Raw genomic sequence first — 18,767 nt, 5'->3', positions numbered from 1 at the left:
TTAATAACAAACTTGTATTCCATCTGTAAATATTAATGAAATTGTTACATTTCAAGGGTTGGTTTAGCCATGGAAAAATACAGGAACCTTCCCTCTAGCCATGATTGGTTGAGATAATGGATGGGCTGGACAAGTAGCATGCTTCTGTCTAACATGAGCAGCTCAGTATGTGTGGATAATCCTTTCTACTGCAGCTTTTTTTGAAAGATATCATGAAGAACTGAAAACATTTTTCTACTTCTCTCAACATTGCTGCCCTGAAGGTAATAGTGCCCTTGACAAAGCTCAGTGGGAAAAAGTTGTGATGGACTACTTTCTAGAGGATGATTCTGCCATGCTGACTCTGAAAATGAATCAGACAATGAGGAAATCCCTGATTTACGTAAAAACATTTGAATTGACCCAGACATGGTAGAGTCTTCTGATGACAATGGTTGGGGAGAAACGGTGTCGTTGTCATGGAAGAAGTTGACCGAGTTTTGAAATCAGTGTAATGCCCGTTGGAAGCAGAGAGATGATTGCTAAATGCGGAGAGAGTTCAAAAAGAGAACAGAAAGAAGACTGTTGTATAAAACACTGGTCTCCGGATTACATCTTCAAACTAAGGGCAACCATCACATCCATGACAGAGAGAGAAGCGTTCATCCATGTATACGGGTAGGAGTCTAGCTACATTTTCAGATGTTATAAGTTTCTAATTTTGCCAGAGTCATTTTCATTGCAAGTTAATGCGTACTGTTAGCTAGCTGGCTCGCTAGCTAATGTTACGTGTATGATCTGTGTAGTAATAGTATTTGTATCTCTGAAACCATTTGCATTGCTAGTAATAGTCTAATGTTAGCTAGCTAGCTAACATTGAACCTAGTTGGTTAGCTTTAGCTACCTGCAGAGCCATGCATGGTAGTATTGCAGCGTTCGAAATACCTGGGAAATCCGAAAAATACGAGGTCAAATCCTCACTTCAGGTCGGAGCTCTAGAAAGAGTGCCGAGTTGGAATTTCAAGTTGGACGACCATTCAAATAAATGTTTCCCCAGTTGGAGCTAGTTTTTTCCGAGTTCCCAGTTGAATGCACTGAAGTCGGAAGTCAGATATTTTCGACTTCCAAGTAGTTTTGAACGCGGCATTAGATTTCAGATTATAGTTCATTGTTTAGCTAGCTAGCTACATGTCTAAACAAAAGAGACGGTAATGTGAATAACATGACCTGCATCAAAGTCCGATTAGGACATAGACCAAGGACTAGATAAAATTTATTTTTTATTACTACTTTTTGCTTCTACTTTCACACTGTGAATCCTTAAAAGAGATGTGTGGGGCTAAGGCTTAAGAGGGTGTGAACAATGCTAAATGTGTGTAGGCAAATTAGAGCTCTCCGGTATGTGTAACAAAACATTCACGGGCCATTTTCTCAAAAGTGGGGTTACAAGTTTATCAAATTTCAAAGCAGAATTATTTCCCCATTGTTCCTCAACTGCAGTGTATGATATACAATTTCCTAGCTCAGAGTCTCTACTTTCATCCAATGTCAAATTTTACTACATAGGACCGAATCCAGGTGGTGGGTCACATCTGTACAGTTCTTGAAGATCTGACTTTCGGCTCTCATGTCTTGTGTTGCTATAGCAACCTCTAAGCCGATGAAATGTTTATTTTCTGTGGTCACAGGCCACCACACACACTCAGCCAACAGCATCCTGCCTGCCAGTCATAGGAAGTGAAAAACCTGCAAATGTTCACAATGGCTCTCAAAATGGTGGCTTGTCTACTTACGTAAGGTAAGTGTGATGTTTCTCTGCTAAAGGTTGTGTTTCTGTCTTACCGGACTGAGAACCTTAGCAGCCTTGAGGTGGGGGACCTGGTAACTCAGAGCTGTTACTGTGATAGCAGCAGTCCCAGACTGGTGGTGGACAAGGACCGTCTGACGACCTGACACACAAGAGGACATTTCTGTTGGACAAAACTGTTGAAATTGCCTTCAAAAACATCTGGTATTATACCTGGTTTCACCTGGTATTAGACCAAAGAATAAAAATAAAATCAAGCAAGAATACCATCATGAGGAATATCAAAATTATACCATGAAGTTTCTTCTGTTTGTTGCTGTCCTGCAGTAATTCCAGCTCCATAGGCATGGTGGGTTCGATACTGGCCAAGGACACCTTGGTCGACTCCCAGACGATACTCAGAGAGCTGAAGTTGTCAAACTTCCTGCCTTGCTGGTCAAAGGCAGCCAGGTCCAGCACAGGGTTGCGGTAGTTTGAGACAGGCACCTGCAACAAATAATGTTACACAGTTCTTCCAACGCACTATTTCTTTCTAAATTAAACTGACAGGGAGGAAGACATTCAATTCAATACAACTTTATTTATCCCCCCAGGTGCAAATAAGAAAGGCAGAACGGCAAACTTGACGTGATCTTATGTCTTTAGTTGTCCCCCACAATGATATTGGGGAGGGGAATGTGGATCTGTCTCCGTCCGTTAGTATGTTCGTTCTTACGTTAGTCACACGCGATCGCTCAAAACAGCACTGGCCCGATTTTGAAGAAATTTAGGTGAATGATGCGTCTTGCCATAGAGATCAGGCATTTACAAAATGACACTGATTGGCCAGATGGTGGCGCTATTACAAGAGATTGAAATTGAAAAAGCAAACTTTGAAAGGTCACGCACCTCACCGAGTTTGACCTAAGTCATGAAATTTGGTACATAAGTCTCTCCTTACAAGGAACAACATTTGCCTCAGGGACCCATAAAGGTTGCCATGATGGATTTTCCACCATTTGGAATTTTGTGAAAAACACGCTACTCTTCTGACACCGAATGATCAATCTGCACAAAATTAGATGTGTGGCATCTACGGACAAAGGTCTACATTTTCCAGACTAGTACCTAAAACAACATGGCTGCTATTGACCAATAAACATATAATGCATATAAAATCAGTCAAGAATATTTGTATAGTAACCACATTTGGTACACATGTAGCAAACACTGTCAAGACTCAATATATGCAAGAATATTTATATCGACCTCACGTGGTGCTATAACAGGCACATGTTTAGATCACTTGATCTATTTGACTCTGGGATATGAGTCTAGCTAACCCACACGATATCTCAGCAACCACTGGCCCAATTTTTACTCAACTTGGGTGAACGATGCGTCTTGCCATAGAGATCACTTAATGCATCATTCGTGAGGGATGACATGTTTACTGTTGCCGCCACCTTTTTTTGTGTAGCCAGCTCCTGTGCCAAGTGTGTTTGTATGTGTGCTGTGTGAACACTGCCCTTTTATTTTCTCACCAGTTGTTTGTTCTGCTGCAGCAGAGGGCAGGTAAGGTCCAGTTGGGGACTTGTGTACACAGGGACCAAGGTGAGGCGAGAGGGAGGGGCGCACACAAACATCACCACTGCTGGCTCCACCGCAGGATAGGGATTGGTCAGACTAGGCTGGTTCCCCACAGTAAGTGCCAATACCTGGAGAGGTAGTTATAACACGCTTATTACCTGTTCATAACACACGTATTACCGTTTGTAACAAAGCATTTCATCTACAGTGCATTTTCAAGAGCTAGAACGTTTTTTAAAGCCTAGGGCCATATTCAGTAGGTGCCAAACAAGGAAAAGCCCATTCCCTCACCTGTTCTCCCAGGGCTCTACAGGTGGCTCTGACCCAGTGTCGGAGGTAGCTGCGGGAGGTGGGCCCGGTCAGAGCCAGGCTAACACTGTTCTCATCCTCAGCCTTTAGGTTCCGGAAGAACTTGGAGGGTTCTAGGACCCAGGGTTTGGGCCCGCCCTCAAAAAGCATGTCCTTAGAGGAGCCCAGGGTCACCAAGGCAACAGAGGCAGGGTCCACAGCCTGCACATGACAACATGTAGAGCATGTACAGGTTTGTGAATGGAGAAGTGGCATACTGTATTTTGTAGAGTCAAATTATATTTGATGAAGAACATTTACTGCTTATTTTTTGTTAGATGTTTTCTGGATAAAGCTCTCAGGTTTGACACTGTTAATCCTAAAATGGTTCGACTTCAGGAGGTTTTTAAATAAGAAAATAACACATGAATGTGTTCAAGTGAGACAGCCAAACTAGGTCAAGCACGACAGACAACGTGGTAAAAGGTTGGTAAGGTAAATGCTACAGTAGCTATTTGAAGGGAGCGTAAACTCCCAGAGTCCTTCTAAGAGTAAGAGTAACGACAAGTCTGGCTCACTCATTAGAAGCTTATCTTAACGTCCTAAAATAAAAGAATTTCCTGGTAGTGTACCAAAGAGCACTGTGTTACCATGCACTTGTGCTAATGGGATGAAAACCCATGGTCATGGAAGAGAAGATGCATGACAAAATGATCCATGCATGAGAATGGAGATGCCTCTCTGCTTTACATAAATTGTCCATTCTATGGGCCGAGTTGACATCAATTCCATTACAGTGAAGTACTTGAGCCAAAGCAGCAAGAGAAAACAAAATCAGTGTATTGAGTGCATAATTAAAACGCACAAAACACTGACGAAACCCAGGAGGTAATTTAACATTAGCTGATCCTTGCACTTCTGCCCTGATCGCAGAGAAAAAGTGCATGTTGTGAAAGTATGTGTGTTGAAAGGCGCCCGCATACTAGTTCGGTTTTCTCCTAGCAGCTAAGCGAACGTCTGTGCCTCGCATAATCCCTTAAAAGACCTTCGCTTGAAAAACGAGATATTACGGTAATTTTACTGTTTGTCCCTCTTGAGACGCCATAGCAACATCATACCCAGTATACACTTCCTCAAATTAGTCAGAATTAATCTAAGATAAATAAACAAAATCTGTAAAGTTTTTGAGGTCTTAGTCGCATAATTTTACATCTAACTAAGATGTTTGGTGCAGTAAGTGAATGACAAACACTTCATTGAAGAACCCCATCCATAGTTCCCACTACTATGAGGAGTACTGTTGACCAATCACCGACGAAGGGGCGTACATCACTGGGGCCGAGCTCCCTGCCATCCAGGACCTCTATACCAGGCAGTGTCAGAGGAAGGCCCTAAAAATTGTCAGACTCCAGCCATAGACTGCTCTCTCTGCTACTGCATGGCAAACGGTACCGATACGCCAAGTTTGGAACCAACAGGACCCTGAACAGCTTCAACCCCCAAGCTATGACTACTAAATAGTTAGTTAAATAGTTAACCAAATAGCTACCTGGACTATCTGCAATTGACCCTTTTTGCACAAACTTTTTGACTCATCACATACGCTGCTGCTACTGTTTACTATGTCACTTTATTGCTAGTTATAGGTACATATTTACCTCAACTACCTCATACCCTGCATATCACCTCGGTACAGGTACCCCTTGTATATAGCCAAGTTATCGTTACTCATTGTGTATCTATTACTACGCATTTTACTTTTCTATTATTTATCTCTTTTCTTTCTCTCTGCACTGTTGGGAAGGGCCCTTAAGTAAGCATTTGTTTTACTGTTAGTCCACAACTGTTGTTTACGAAGCATGTGATTAATAAAATTGTATTCGAATTTACTTCAGCTACCGAACTTAGACTTCCCTTAAGAAAAATGTTAGGTGTGCGAACAGCAAAAAAAAAAAAAAACCCTGCCTAACACCAAAACGAACAAAAAAAGTCACAACATTTCGGCATAATATAGGCGCAAACTGTTCCGACTGGGAAGCATGCGACAGGCTTTAGCGCAAGTGTGTGCGTGTCCCAATCTTCTGCTAATTAAGAGAAAGGCTTTTCTGCTCTGGGGAGAGTTGGCTGGGAGAGTAGAGTGAGTGAAGATCACTGAGCAGATTTTAGATAGCATCAAAACAAAGAGCACAGGAAAAGGACAACTCATCAGGGTGTGTAGGGGTTAAAAACAAGCTTTACAAATCAACACAAAGATACAAAACGACTTCAATCGCAAGTCTTTTTGTGCTTTGACCGGGAAAGAGGTTGAAGTAGACCAATATGAAATGAACATGTGTGAATTAGGCCATGCCTTAAGGTACAGGTGGGGGGGCATGGACTCACTCTGAGTGGTGGGTAGGCAGCAATGGTGATCTTGGTGCTGAGGTGGACGTTGCCGTGGGTGTAGCTGACCGTCAGGGTTGTGTATCCTGGGGCAAGAGCCTGGGCCCGTACCCCACTGCAGTGGTCCTGCCCTGGAGCCAACCTACCTGTATTTGTATTTGTATTTATTACGGATCCCCATTAGCTGCTGCCGAAGCAACAGCTACTCTTCCTGGGGTCCAGCAAAATTAAGGCAATTTATACAATTTTAAAACATTACAATACATTCACAGATTTCACAACACACTGTGTGCCATCAGGCCCCTACTTCACCACTACATGACTAAATCCATGTGTATGTATAGTGTGTATGTTATTGCGTGTCTGTGTATGCATGTGTCTGTGCCAATGTTTGTGTTGCATCACAGTCCCCGCTGTCCCATAAGGTGTTTTTTTTATCAGATTTTTAAATCTAATGTTACTGCTTGCGTCAGTTACTTGATGTGGAATAGAGTTCCATGTAGTCATGGCTCTGTGTAGTACTGCGTGCCTCCCATTTTCTCTCATAAATAAAAGTAGTGATGAAGTCAATCTCTCCTCCACTTTCAGCCAGGAGAGATTGACATGCATAATATTAACCTCTTGTCGTTCGCCTAGGATAGGGGGCTCTACAGCGATTTTTGAAAAAAATGTGTGCCCATTTTAAACGGCCTCCTACTCAAACTCAGAAGCTAGGATATGCATATAATTAATACTTGTGGATAGAAAACACCCTAAAGTTTCTAAAACTGTTTGAATGGTGTCTGTGAGTATAACAGAACTCATATGGCAGTCAAAACCCCGAGACCGATCGTAACAGGAAGTGGAATTCTGATTTGCGGACTCAACTTCAGTTTGCCTGTAAATCACACAGTGAGCAATGGTTCATTGAGCACTTCCTATTGCTTCCACTAGATGTCCCCAGTCTTTACAAAGTGATTTGAGCCTTCTACTGTGAAAACTGAATGAATGAGACGCAGTGGAACGTGGTCACACGGAGAGGGCCATCACCATTATGACGCCGGCGCCCCTGGCTACCCTCCCCTTTCGAAACGTTTTGAAACACAATGCAATCGTCCCCCTTGAATCTTATTGGAGCTCTGGTTGAAAAAGGCCCTAAAGATTTATGTTATACAACGTTTGACATGTTTGAATGAACCTAAATAAAAAAAAAAAAAGATTTTTTTCGAAAGTGGAGTCCCGCGCACGACGGAACTTTTGGTGCAGCCTTCAGAACGCGCTAACAAGAACAAGCTATTGGAACATAAAGGATTAACTTTTTCGAACGAAAATACATTTGTTGTGGACCTGGGATTCCTAGAAGTGCTTTCTGATTAAGATAATCAAAGGTAAGGGATTATTGACAATAGTATACAAGACTAGATTTGATATGCGATTGTTCCAAGATGGCGCTGACCTGTAACGGTAGCCTATTTTCTGAGTATCGCATCCCCTTTTATCGCAAAGTGAGATTACCCAGTAAAGTTATTTTTTAAATCTGGCATTACAGGTGCTTTCAAGAGATATTCATCTATAAATCTTAGAATGACAATATTACATTTTAAAAATGTTTTCGAATAGTAATTTAGTAAATTGTAGCGCTGTTTCACCGGATGCATTTGAGGGAAAATAGTTAGTCAACGTTACGCGCCGATGTAAAATGCTGTTTTTATATATAAATATGAACTTTTTCGAACAAAAGAAGGCATGTATTGTGTAACATGATGTCCTAGGGGTGTCATCTGATGAAGATTGTCAAAGGTTAGTGCTGCATTTAGCTGTTTTTTGGTTATTTGTGATGCATGTGGTTGGTCGGAAAATGGCTATGTGGCTACTTTTACGATATACTCCTCTAACAATCTAATGTTTTGCTTTTGCTGTAAAGCCTTTTTGAAATCGGACAACGTGGTTCGATTCAGGAGAGGTGTATCTATAAAACGATATAACATAGTCCTATATTTGAAAAAAATTAATAAAATGTTGTTATGCTAATGGCGATAGGATTTTTCGCTGGATGTCAGCCCGACCAGGGGTTAATATTAGCTCTCTCCAGTCGTGCTGCCCTGTTCTGAGCCAATTGCATTTTTTTGTGGCACCTGACCACAACTGAACAGTAGTCAAGGTGCAACAAAACTAGGGCCTGTAGGACCTGCCTTGTTGACAGTGCTCTTAAGCAGGCAGAGCATCGCTTTATTATAGACAGACTTCTTCCCATTTTAGCTACTATTGCATCAATATGTTTTGACCATCACAGTTTACAATCTAGTGTTACTCAGTTTATTCATCTCAACTTTCTCAATTCCCACATTATTTATTACAAGATTTAGTTGAGATTTAGGGTTTAGTGAGTGTTTTGTTCCTAATACAATACTTTTAGTTTTAGAAATATTTACAAGGGGCCTAAACATCTACCCTGGGGAATTCCTGATTCTAACTGAATTATATTTGATAGGCTTCCATTAAAGAACACCATCTGTGTTCTGTTAGACAAATAACTCTTTATCCACATTATAGTAAGGGGTGTAAAGCCATAAGACATACGTTTTTCCAGCAGTAGGCTATAATCAATAATGTCAAAAGCTGCACTGAAGTCTAACACCTGTAGGGAGGGAGAGAGACAGACAGAGACATATGGCTGCAATCCGGCCCTAGAGGACAACAAAGTCTACCTGTTTTCATACACACCTTACTCAACACAGACACACAACAGACAATAAGATGCTTCAAATCCAAGGCTAGTAATCAAATGTAAGTGGTGGATCTTATGCTCCTCTGTGGATCAAGGGAAATTAAAACCGTATTGCCAATCTGAGAAGGACATAAAAGTTGAACACTACAGAGGGTCTTTTTGAAGGCTCTGCCCCCAAGCTAGGTAAAGTATTGTCAGGGTTTTAACTGCAGGTTTTTATGAGCAGAGTATGGGGGAATGCCTCACCCTCCAGCAGCTGGAACACTCCCTGGGTCTCCTCCTCCACCTGCAGGTCAAAGTGACTGCAGTCGCTCAGCATCACCCGCTGCTCCACTCCCCACTTTCCCCCCTCCCCTAGCAAGCCAAAGATCCGGAGGGGCAGCTCCAGCACCAGCCCTACACGGGCCTCCACCGGGCAGGGAGAGAAGTCCATCCCCACGGGCTCTACCACATACACCTGGGGGTGGGGGATAGAAGGACAGTGAGACATGTCAGCTGAAGTCCAGACAATGGTAACAGTTCTTGTAAAATGTTTCAATGGACTTGTTTAATTATTTTAATTGACGTAACGTTCTTCCAAACATTATATACCAACCAGTACAGTTTTAATATCAGTTCAAAAAGACGTAAGATATGTAATGAGGTTATTCTGTAAACACACAGACGGTCTCACCTTCATCGCACCATAGTGCATTGGGTTGCGTACATCATGGGCGTACACCACACTGACGCCGATGTCACTGACGGTCGTCATCACTCCTTTGACTGTCACTGTGGCAACGGCTAGGTTAGAGGAGGACCAGCTGAAATTCCCACTGCCTCCTGCTGCCTGGTACACAATGAAACATGGGTAAATACACAACATCAAGAGACACTTAAACTTCTGTCATTTTAAGCCAGTGTCTGGCCTTATACAAATTAGAAGGTAGTAATAAGAAGTAATGAAAGAGGATTCAGAAAAGCAATGTCTAAATATTAGCTCTGCCCCCCCCCAAAAAAAATAGGTCGACCAAGAGTTGTCTGTTCTTTCAAACAGTCGTATGGTTGATTTTTTATTTATTTCTATTTATACATGTATAGACATATCCTATGTGTTTTAATCAACTCAACTATATGCACTGACCTTGTCGGCTGCTTGAAGTGCACGGTTTGATGAAATAATTAAGACACACAAATTACTAGAGGGAGTCCGACCGCAATTGATTTGACTGTGCTCAGACTTGCTGCACAGTTTATCATCCATGTCGCTGAAACTGCAACATACAGTGCATTATGAAAGTATTTACACTCCGTCCCTTTTCCCACTTTTACGTTAGACTTACTCTAAAATAGATTAAATAAAAAAATGTCAATCTACACACACTACCCCATAATGACAAAGCAAAAACAGGATTTTAGAAATGTTTATTAGTTGGGGCTTTATCAAATTGACCTGCTGTGCTGCTCAGTATGGCTTTGTATCAAATTGTTCTTAGGAGGTCGTGCTAGAAATTGAAGGGAAGAGTTTATTTTTTAATAGGATCATACTCAGCTTTGTGTCTCCTATGATCATTCTATTATGGTTGCATTGCAAATGAATTCATGTAGCCACTCACACAGCAGTTTGGTGTTCCCAACCAACTGAGCCATCAAGACCACATTTCAGAGCTACACAAGCAACATAAGTAATCTGTTGATGCATAATGGACACTCCATCTCCACTACACCTATACAGTACATACTTGGCCAGTTTTACAAGTTGACAGTAGCATACAGTGCATTCGGAACGTATTCAGACCCTTTCTCCACATTTTGTTACGTTACTGTCTTATGCTAAAATCTACATACAATACCCCATAATGACAAAGCGAACAGGTTTTCCCAATGATCATCCCTGAGATGTTTATACAACTTGAATGAAGTCCACCTGTGGTAAATTCAATTGATTGGACATGATTTATAAAAAGGCACATACCTGTCTATTTTGGTCCCAAAGTTGACAGTGCATGTCAGGGGGAAAACCAAGGACACCAAAACATTTATGCAGCATTGAAGATCCCCAAGAACACAGTGGCCTCCATCATTCTTAAATAGAAGTAGCTTGGAATCACCAAGACTCTTCCTAGATCTGGCCGCCAGGCCAAACTGAGCAATCGGGGGAGAAGAGCCTTGGTCAGAAAGGTGACCAAGAACCCGATGGTCACTCTGACAGAGTTCCAGAGTTCCTCTGAGTTCCAGAAGGACAACCATCTCTGCAGCACTCCACCAAATCAGGCCTTTATTGTAGAGTGGGCAGATGGTAGCCACTCCTCAGTAAAAGTTTGCCAAAAGGCACCTAAAGACTCTCTGGGCTGATGAAACCAAGATTCAACTCTTTGGCCTGAATGCCAAGCGTCATGTCTGAAGGAAACCTGGCACCATCCCTACGGTGAAGCGGGGTAGTGGAAACATCATGCTGTGGGGTTGTTTTTCAGCGGCAAGGATTGGGAGACTAGTCAGAATTGAGGGAAAGATGAACAGAGCAAAGTACAGAGAGATCGTTGATGAAAACCTGCTCCAGAGCACTCAGGGCTTCAGACTGGGGCAAAGGTTCAACTTCCAACAGGACAACGACCCTAAGCACACAGCCAAGAAAACGAGGGACTTGCTTCGGGACAAGTCTCCAAATGTCCTTGAGTGGCCCAGCCAGAGCCCAGACTTGAACATCTCTGGAGAAACTTGAAAATAGCTATGAAGTGACACTCCCCATCTAACCTGACAGAGCTTGAGAGGATGGGAGAAACTCCTGAAATACAAGTGTGCCAAGTTTGTAGCGTCATACCCAAGAAGACTCGAGGCTGTAATTGCTGCCAAAGGTCCTTCAACAAAGTACTGAGTAAAAGGGTCTGAATACTTACGTAAATGTGACATTTCCGTTTTTTTTTCTTCTAAAAACCTGTTTTTGCTTTGTCATTATGAGGTATTATGTGTAGATGAGGGAAAAAAAACAATACATTTTAGAATAAGGCTGTAACGTAACAAAATCTGGAAAAAGTCAATGGTTCTGAATACTTTCCGAACGCACTGCAATTACAGCAATTTCTGACTGAAGTTACTGAAATCCCTCGTTTTGGAAAAACATTCCCTATTCCCTCAACCCTTGCTCTCTTTACGTGACGCATGTATGCATCACATGCACGTGACCAATAGGAGAATTTTACTGGTTTCTCGAGGTAAAGGAGAAGTCGGATGTTTGGAAAACATTTGACTAGTTGTGGATAAAACTGGAGATCAAGAAAAAGAATGTAAGGAGCATGCGCTGCTTGCATATTATGTGTGCTGTCAGATTACAATATGATTTTTCTGACCGTTTGGAACAATGTAAACAATACCAAATGAATTATAAGCGTACCAGAGAGTATGTTGTAATGTTTTTTGTAAAGCCTTGATTACAGCAAAGACTAAAAACAGTCACATTCATTCGTGAATGCAATTTCCAAGTTGACACAGCTACTCATTCAAGGGTTTATATTTTTACTATTTTCTACATTGTAGAATAATAGTGAAGACATCAACACTATGAAATAACACACATGGAATCATGTAGTAACCAAAAAAGTGTTCAATCAAAATATACTTTATATTCTTCAAAATTAGCCACCCTTTGCCTTGAGCTTTGCACACTCTTGGCATTCTTTCAAACAGCTTCACCTGGAATGCGTTTCCAACAGTCTTGAAGGTGTTCCCACATATGCTGAGCACTTGTTGGCTGTTTTTCCTTCACTCTGCAGCTCAACTCATCCCAAACTATCCTAAATTGGGTTGAGGTCAAGTGATTGTGGAGGCCAGGTCATCTGATGCAGAATTCCACCACTCTCCTTCTTGATCAAATAGGCCTTACACAGCCTGGAGGTGTGTTGGGTCACTGGCCTGTAAAAAACAAATGATAGTCCCACTAAGCGCAAACCAGATGGGATGGCGTATTGCTGCAGAATGCTGTGGAAGCCATGCTGGTTAAGTGTGACTTAAAATTCTAAATAGGTCACAGACAGTGTCACCAGCAAAGCACCCCCACACCGCAACCTCCATGCTTCACGGTGGGAACCACACATGCAGAGATCATCCATTCACCTACTCTGTGTCTCACAAAGGCACGGCAGTTAGAACCAAATATCTCAAATTTGGACTCCAGACCAAAGGACAGATTTCCACCGGTCTAATGTCCATTGCTCGTGTTTCTTGGCCCAAGGAAGTCTTCTTATTATTGGTGTCCTTCAGTAGTGGTTTCTTTGCAGCAATTCAACCATGAAGGCCTGATTCACGCAGTCTCCTCTGAACAATTGATCTTGAGACGTGTCTGACACTTGAACTCTGTGAAGCATTTATTTGGGCTGAAATTTCTGAGGCTGGTAACTCTAATGAACTTCTCCTCTGCAGCAGAGGTAACGCTGGGTCTTCCTTTCCTGTGGCGGTCCTCATGAGAGCCAGTTTCATCATAGCACTTGATGGTTTTTGCAACTGCACTTGAAGAAACTTTCAAAGTTCTTGAAATGTTCCAGATTGACTGACCTTCATGTCTTAAAGTAATGGACTGTCATTTCTCTTTGCTTATTTGAACTGTTCTTGCCATAATATGGACTTGGTCTTTTACCAAATGGGGCTGTCTTCTGTATACCACCCCTACCTTCTCACAACACAACTGACTGGCTCAAATGCAAGAAGGAAAGAAATTCCATAAATTAAACTTAAGGCACACCTGTTAACTGAAATGCATTCCAGGTGACTACCTCATGAAGCTGGTTAAGAGAATGCCAAGAGTATGCAACGCTGTCATCAAGGCAAAGGGTGGCTACTTTTAAGAAACGAATATATTTTGATTTGTTTAACACTTTTTTGGTTACTACATGATTCCATATGTGTTATTTCATAATTTCGATGTCTTCACTATTATTCTACAATGTAGAAAATAGTAAAACATTTTAAAAAAACGAATGAGTAGGTGTCCAAACTTTTGACTGGTACTGTTTATAAGTATTGAAATATAGGCTTAAATAAGTTACGGTATTAAGACTAAACAGGATGTGCTCTTTGGCCTACAAGTCTAGGGTGGTTATACAAGGCTGCTATGCAAAGCTTACTAATGATAACAACATTACTTATTATTATTAACAATGAGATCAAGAAAAAGGAGGGTTATTATTAGAAATACAATTTGAAACAATGTAAACACAAAATAAATAAATACGAGAGAGGCTGTTCTAACAAAAAAATGTATAAAGCCTTTATTACAGCATAGCAAATAATAAAAACAGATGAATTTGTGAAATTGTTTATCCGACATGTTGTGGTTGCGTTAGGTTTGGTGCTCACGGAATCAGTAGATCTTAAACACTCAAACAGAAGCAGGATCTGTCTTACTTCTGCATACATATATGGATGCTCTATAAAGCCAGTTAGGATATTGAATGATTGATTAATTGATGTTTACTCTCTCCTCACTTTTCTTAGACAAATAAGGTGTCACGCCCTGACCATAGAGAGCCTTTTTATCCTCTATTTTGGTTAGGTTGGCGTGTGACTAGGGTGGGTGATCTAGTGTGTTTATTTCTATGTTGGCCTGGTTTGGTTCCCAGAGGCAGCTGTTTATCGTTGTCTCTGATCGGGGATCATGTTTAGGCAGCCATTTCCCCACTGTGTTTTGTGGGATCTTGTTTTGAGTTAGTGCATGTAGCACCTCTGTCGTCACGGTACGTTGTTTGTTTCTTTTTGTTGTTGGTAAGTTTAGGTAATAAATTATGTGGAACTCAGAACACGCTGCGCCTTGGTCCGTCTCTCCACACAACCATGACAGAAGATCCCACCACAACAGGACCAAGCAGCGTGCCCAGGAAGAGATGGCCTCCTGGACTTACGAGATCGAGGAGAGAATATCCTGGACTTCGGAAGAAATCTTGGCAAGATACAAAAGCCTGCCGTTGAAGCAGACGCAAGGAGAGAAGGGAGGACAGCGACGATGCCGGGGTTCACGGCCACAAAGACAGCCCAAAAAAGCTTCTTTTTTTTTGGGGGGGGGGGCACACGGTGTGGTCGGCGGAGCCGAAGAATGACTCAGAGACCGTCAGGGAGTTAAAGGAGGAACTGGATGAAAGATTCTGGAGAGAGGTGGTGGTGATGAGAGTGCTGCAGCGTGGGCGTGCTGAGGAGCAGGACACCAGTCCGGTGTCATCTGCACTGGTTTCACGGATCTGGCCTCCAGTGTGCCTCCCCAGTCCGGTACGTCCTGTGTCTCCTCCACGCACTCGCCCTGAGGTGTGTGTCACCGTTCCGGTACAATTCGTGCCGGTTCTACGCACCAGGTCTCCAGTGTGCCTCCACAGCCCAGTACGTCCTGCGCCAGCTCCCCGCACTCGCCGTGCGAAGTGTGTCATTGTTCCGGTACAATTTGTGCCGGTTCTACGCACCAGGTCTCCAGTGCACCTCCACTGCCCAGTACGTTCTGTGCCAGCTCCCCGCACTCGCCGTGTGTCATCTGTCCGGGACAATTTGTGCCAGCTCTACGCACGTCCTGTGCCTGCTCCCCGCACTCGCCCTGAAGAGCATGTCACCAGTCCGGTGCAACCTGTACCGGCCCCACGCATCAGGCCTCCAGTGCGCCTCCCCAGTCCGGTACGTCCTGTGCCTGCTCCTCGCACTCAACGGTCCACGGTCCGGAACCCCCTGCGACGGTGCGGAACCCCCTGCGACGGTCAACGGTCCGGAGCCCCCAGCGGGGGTCAACGGTCGGGAGCTTCCAGGTAAGGCGTCCAGTTCCGCTCCATGGCAGGAGCCTTCCTCTGCGCCAATGTCCAGTCCAGGCACGGCGTCCAGTCCTGCTCCATGGCAGGAGCCTTCCTCTGCGCCGGTGCCCAGTCCAGGCACGGCAGCCAACTCAGCTCTAAGGCCAGAGCCTTCCCCTGCGCCGATGCCCAGTCCAAGCACGGCGTCCAGTCCAGCTCCAAGTCCGGAGCCTTCCTCTGCGGCGGTGCCCAGTTCAGGCATGGCGGACAACTCAGCTCCTTGGCCGGAGCCTTCCTCTGCGGCGGTGCCCAGTCCGTGTACAGCATCCTACCCGGCTCCATGGCCGGACCCGTGGTCTGGGCGGGGGCAAAGTCCCGCATCAGAGCCGCCACCGATGTTGGCGGATCCTTGAGCGGAGTGGGTACTTCGCCCCGCACCGGAGCCGCCACCGACGCTAGACACCCACCCGGATCCTCCCCTATTGAGTCAGGTTTTGTGGCCGGAGTCCGCACCTTTGGGGGGGTGTACTGTCACGCCCTGACCATAGAGAGGTTTTTTATTCTCTATTTTGGTTAGGTCGGCGTGTGACTAGGGTGGGTGATCTAGTGTGTTCATTTCTGTTGGCCTGGTATGGTTCCCAATCAGAGGCAGCTGTTTATCGTTGTCTCTGATTGGGGATCATATTTAGGCAGCCATTTCCCCACTGTGTTTTGTGGGATCTTGTTTTGAGTTAGTGCATGTAGCACCTCTGTCGTCACGGTTCGTTGTTTGTTTCTTTTTGTTGTTGGTAAGTTTCAGTAATAAATTATGTGGAACTCAGAACACGCTGCGCCTTGGTCCGTCTCTCCACACAACCGTGACATAAGGCAAGTGCTGTTTTCTCATTTCCTAACGCCGCTGCTGCCTCGGCCACATTGTTCTCAACACCAATATGCTGGTTAAATGTGCTATTATGTACAGAGCAACATGGTCTAGCAAAAGACGCCAATTCAATAGAGCACTGATGTTTCAGAGCCGCAGACAGCAACCGCTATCCAAAACAGAAGAAAGCGCATTTGTTAAAAAAAAACTATATTTACATTTACATTTTAGTCATTTAGCAGACGCTCTTATCCAGAGCGACTTACAGTAGTGAATGCATACATTTCATAAAAAATTTTTTTTCTGTACTGGCCCCCCGTGGGAATCAAACCCACAACCCTGGCGTTGCAAACACCATGCTCTACCAACTGAGCTACAGGGATATAATTCATGTTGTACCATTGTTCTTACGTAATATAACCATATACAATTTTAGTAGCACGTCTTAGTGATGGACTGTGCCATCCCCACGGCCTCCACAATGGATTAGTCCACTCAGACTGCCGCGAATCAGACAGGTACACCATTCAATTATTATTATTTTTTGCTACTGCTTGACTAAAGAAATCTCAGTCGACCAACAAATAGACCAGTCGACTAAATGGGGTCAGCCCTACTAAATATATTCATAAACACACAACTTGATGCAAGTCTAGTGGCTGATTTGAGAGATTCTTCAGCAACATGGGTTCCAAAAAGTAAGGGTATCAGTGAACATATACTGAATGATTCTAGACTGGCTTGTATTAAAAATGGACAAATACCTGTATTGTGTACTGGTAGGCTCCAACCTTAGGCTGCCATGGAAACGTGAGGATACTGGGACTGAGGACTATGGGATTGTAGATTTCTACATCCTGTTCATTATGGACTGTGTTGGCCAGCTCATGGACTCTTCCATTCTAGAACAGAAAAACAACAACCTTGTTAAGACAAAACCAAGCTATTTTTAACTAATGATAATGATCTCTCACAGTTGGATATAAATTATTAAAGATAACACTCAAAATATCTGCGAAGAAACTAATTCAAGGTTATGACAAAACTCACTTGATCCACCACAGATTTGAGCACAGCTTCAATTAGTGTTAGCCCATTTTTCAAAGCCTTGACACGGTGGAAGGACCCATTCAGGGAGGACTCCAGAATCTCAAAGTACTCCTCTGGGAAGGCAGCTTCGATCCGAATGTTCTGCAGACAGAAACAATCAAGAGAGTAGCACTTAAAAATACAGAAGGAAATAAGACAGAGAAGAACTGTTTAAAGTGTGGAAAAAAACAACCATCAAAAGAGGACAAATGATGCAGGACAAAAATGTCCTAAATCTTCCTTTCCAGTATTTTTATGTCTCCCAGCTGTATTTCAGTCTGCAGTTGATTAAACATCAAGAGGAAGATGCAAAATTATACTGACAAATTAAGTTTTTCATTTTATAAGAGAGTGAGAAGAGTATGGAGAGTGACAGTGTTACAGATTTAACAAACTTAGGCAGAGCTTACTTACATCAGATAAGTAAATCCTATTGCTTGACTTGTCAAACACTTCGATGAGGATATTATACACTCGTCCTGTTTCCAGGACCCAGCTCTCTCCAGGATTAATCTTAAATCCTGGGAGAGAAAGACAACACGAGTTCAAATTTGAACTGGAACGGTTCACTTTAAAATTAAAATCGCTAATACACAAGGATGAAAGCATGCAAACATACCCAAGTATCCTGGTTCCACCACATACAGAGTCCCGTTGGGCAGACGAGACACCCCTTGCATGCGAAGGCCTGAGCAATTGTTATTAAGGACAATAACGTTAGGTACACAAAGAGTGGCATTCTGGGACCGTTTTAGTTATACTGACAACACGGTTCATGTCTCGTGTTTGTCAAGTGCACAATACAACTCGCTGGGGTAGGGTCTTAAGTAGAGCTTTAGCTAGTCAGTCTGTCAAGTCCTGTTAAATTACTGCCCGTCTCTGCTCCACTAGGCACTCACCTCCTCTATATATACAGATAAAGCACTGCAATCCACTGAGGAGGATATATTTAGGCCCAAGGGGGTGTGTTATATGGCCAATACATCACGGCTATGGGCTGTTCATAGGCAAGACGCGACGTGTCTTGCCTATGAACAGTGCCTGGATACAGCCCTTAGGTGTGTTATATTGCCAATATACCACAAACCCCTGAGGTCCCTTATTGCTATTATAAACTGGTTACCAAAGTAATTAGAACAGTAAAAATACATGTTTTGTCATACCTGTGGTATACGGTCTGATATACCATGGCTGTCAGCCAAATCAGCATTCAGGGCTCAAACCATACAGTTTATAAGATAGAATGGAACACTCAACTTCATCAATATTCCTTCCTACAAAGTACACCATTCATGTTACACACCATTGCAAACATTAACCATTACGCAACCCTGTTGATGTGACAAGTGT

At 43.2% G+C, this 18,767-nt stretch overlaps 1 protein-coding gene across 1 annotated transcript in view; it reads right to left on the bottom strand.

Moving 5' to 3' along the window:
• The window catches only part of nup210 (nucleoporin 210), a 62,677-nt gene that overhangs the window by 30,387 nt on the left and 13,523 nt on the right, over window positions 1–18,767 (bottom strand). Inside the window, exons 8-18 of the mRNA XM_014145440.2 lie at window positions 18,037–18,105; window positions 17,832–17,938; window positions 17,379–17,519; window positions 17,093–17,230; window positions 9,406–9,561; window positions 8,979–9,189; window positions 6,026–6,171; window positions 3,647–3,865; window positions 3,310–3,483; window positions 2,080–2,272; window positions 1,822–1,928 (exon numbers count right to left, since the gene is read on the bottom strand). Coding sequence (XP_014000915.1) covers window positions 1,822–1,928; window positions 2,080–2,272; window positions 3,310–3,483; window positions 3,647–3,865; window positions 6,026–6,171; window positions 8,979–9,189; window positions 9,406–9,561; window positions 17,093–17,230; window positions 17,379–17,519; window positions 17,832–17,938; window positions 18,037–18,105 — 1,661 coding nt within the window. The remainder of the gene's footprint in view (window positions 1–1,821; window positions 1,929–2,079; window positions 2,273–3,309; window positions 3,484–3,646; window positions 3,866–6,025; window positions 6,172–8,978; window positions 9,190–9,405; window positions 9,562–17,092; window positions 17,231–17,378; window positions 17,520–17,831; window positions 17,939–18,036; window positions 18,106–18,767) is intronic.

This window comes from Salmo salar, chromosome ssa15, assembly GCF_905237065.1.
Source record: "Salmo salar chromosome ssa15, Ssal_v3.1, whole genome shotgun sequence".
NCBI lineage: Eukaryota > Metazoa > Chordata > Actinopteri > Salmoniformes > Salmonidae > Salmo > Salmo salar.
The sequence above is the reverse complement of the archived record's forward strand: the minus strand, read 5'-3'. Positions and strand labels throughout refer to the sequence as shown.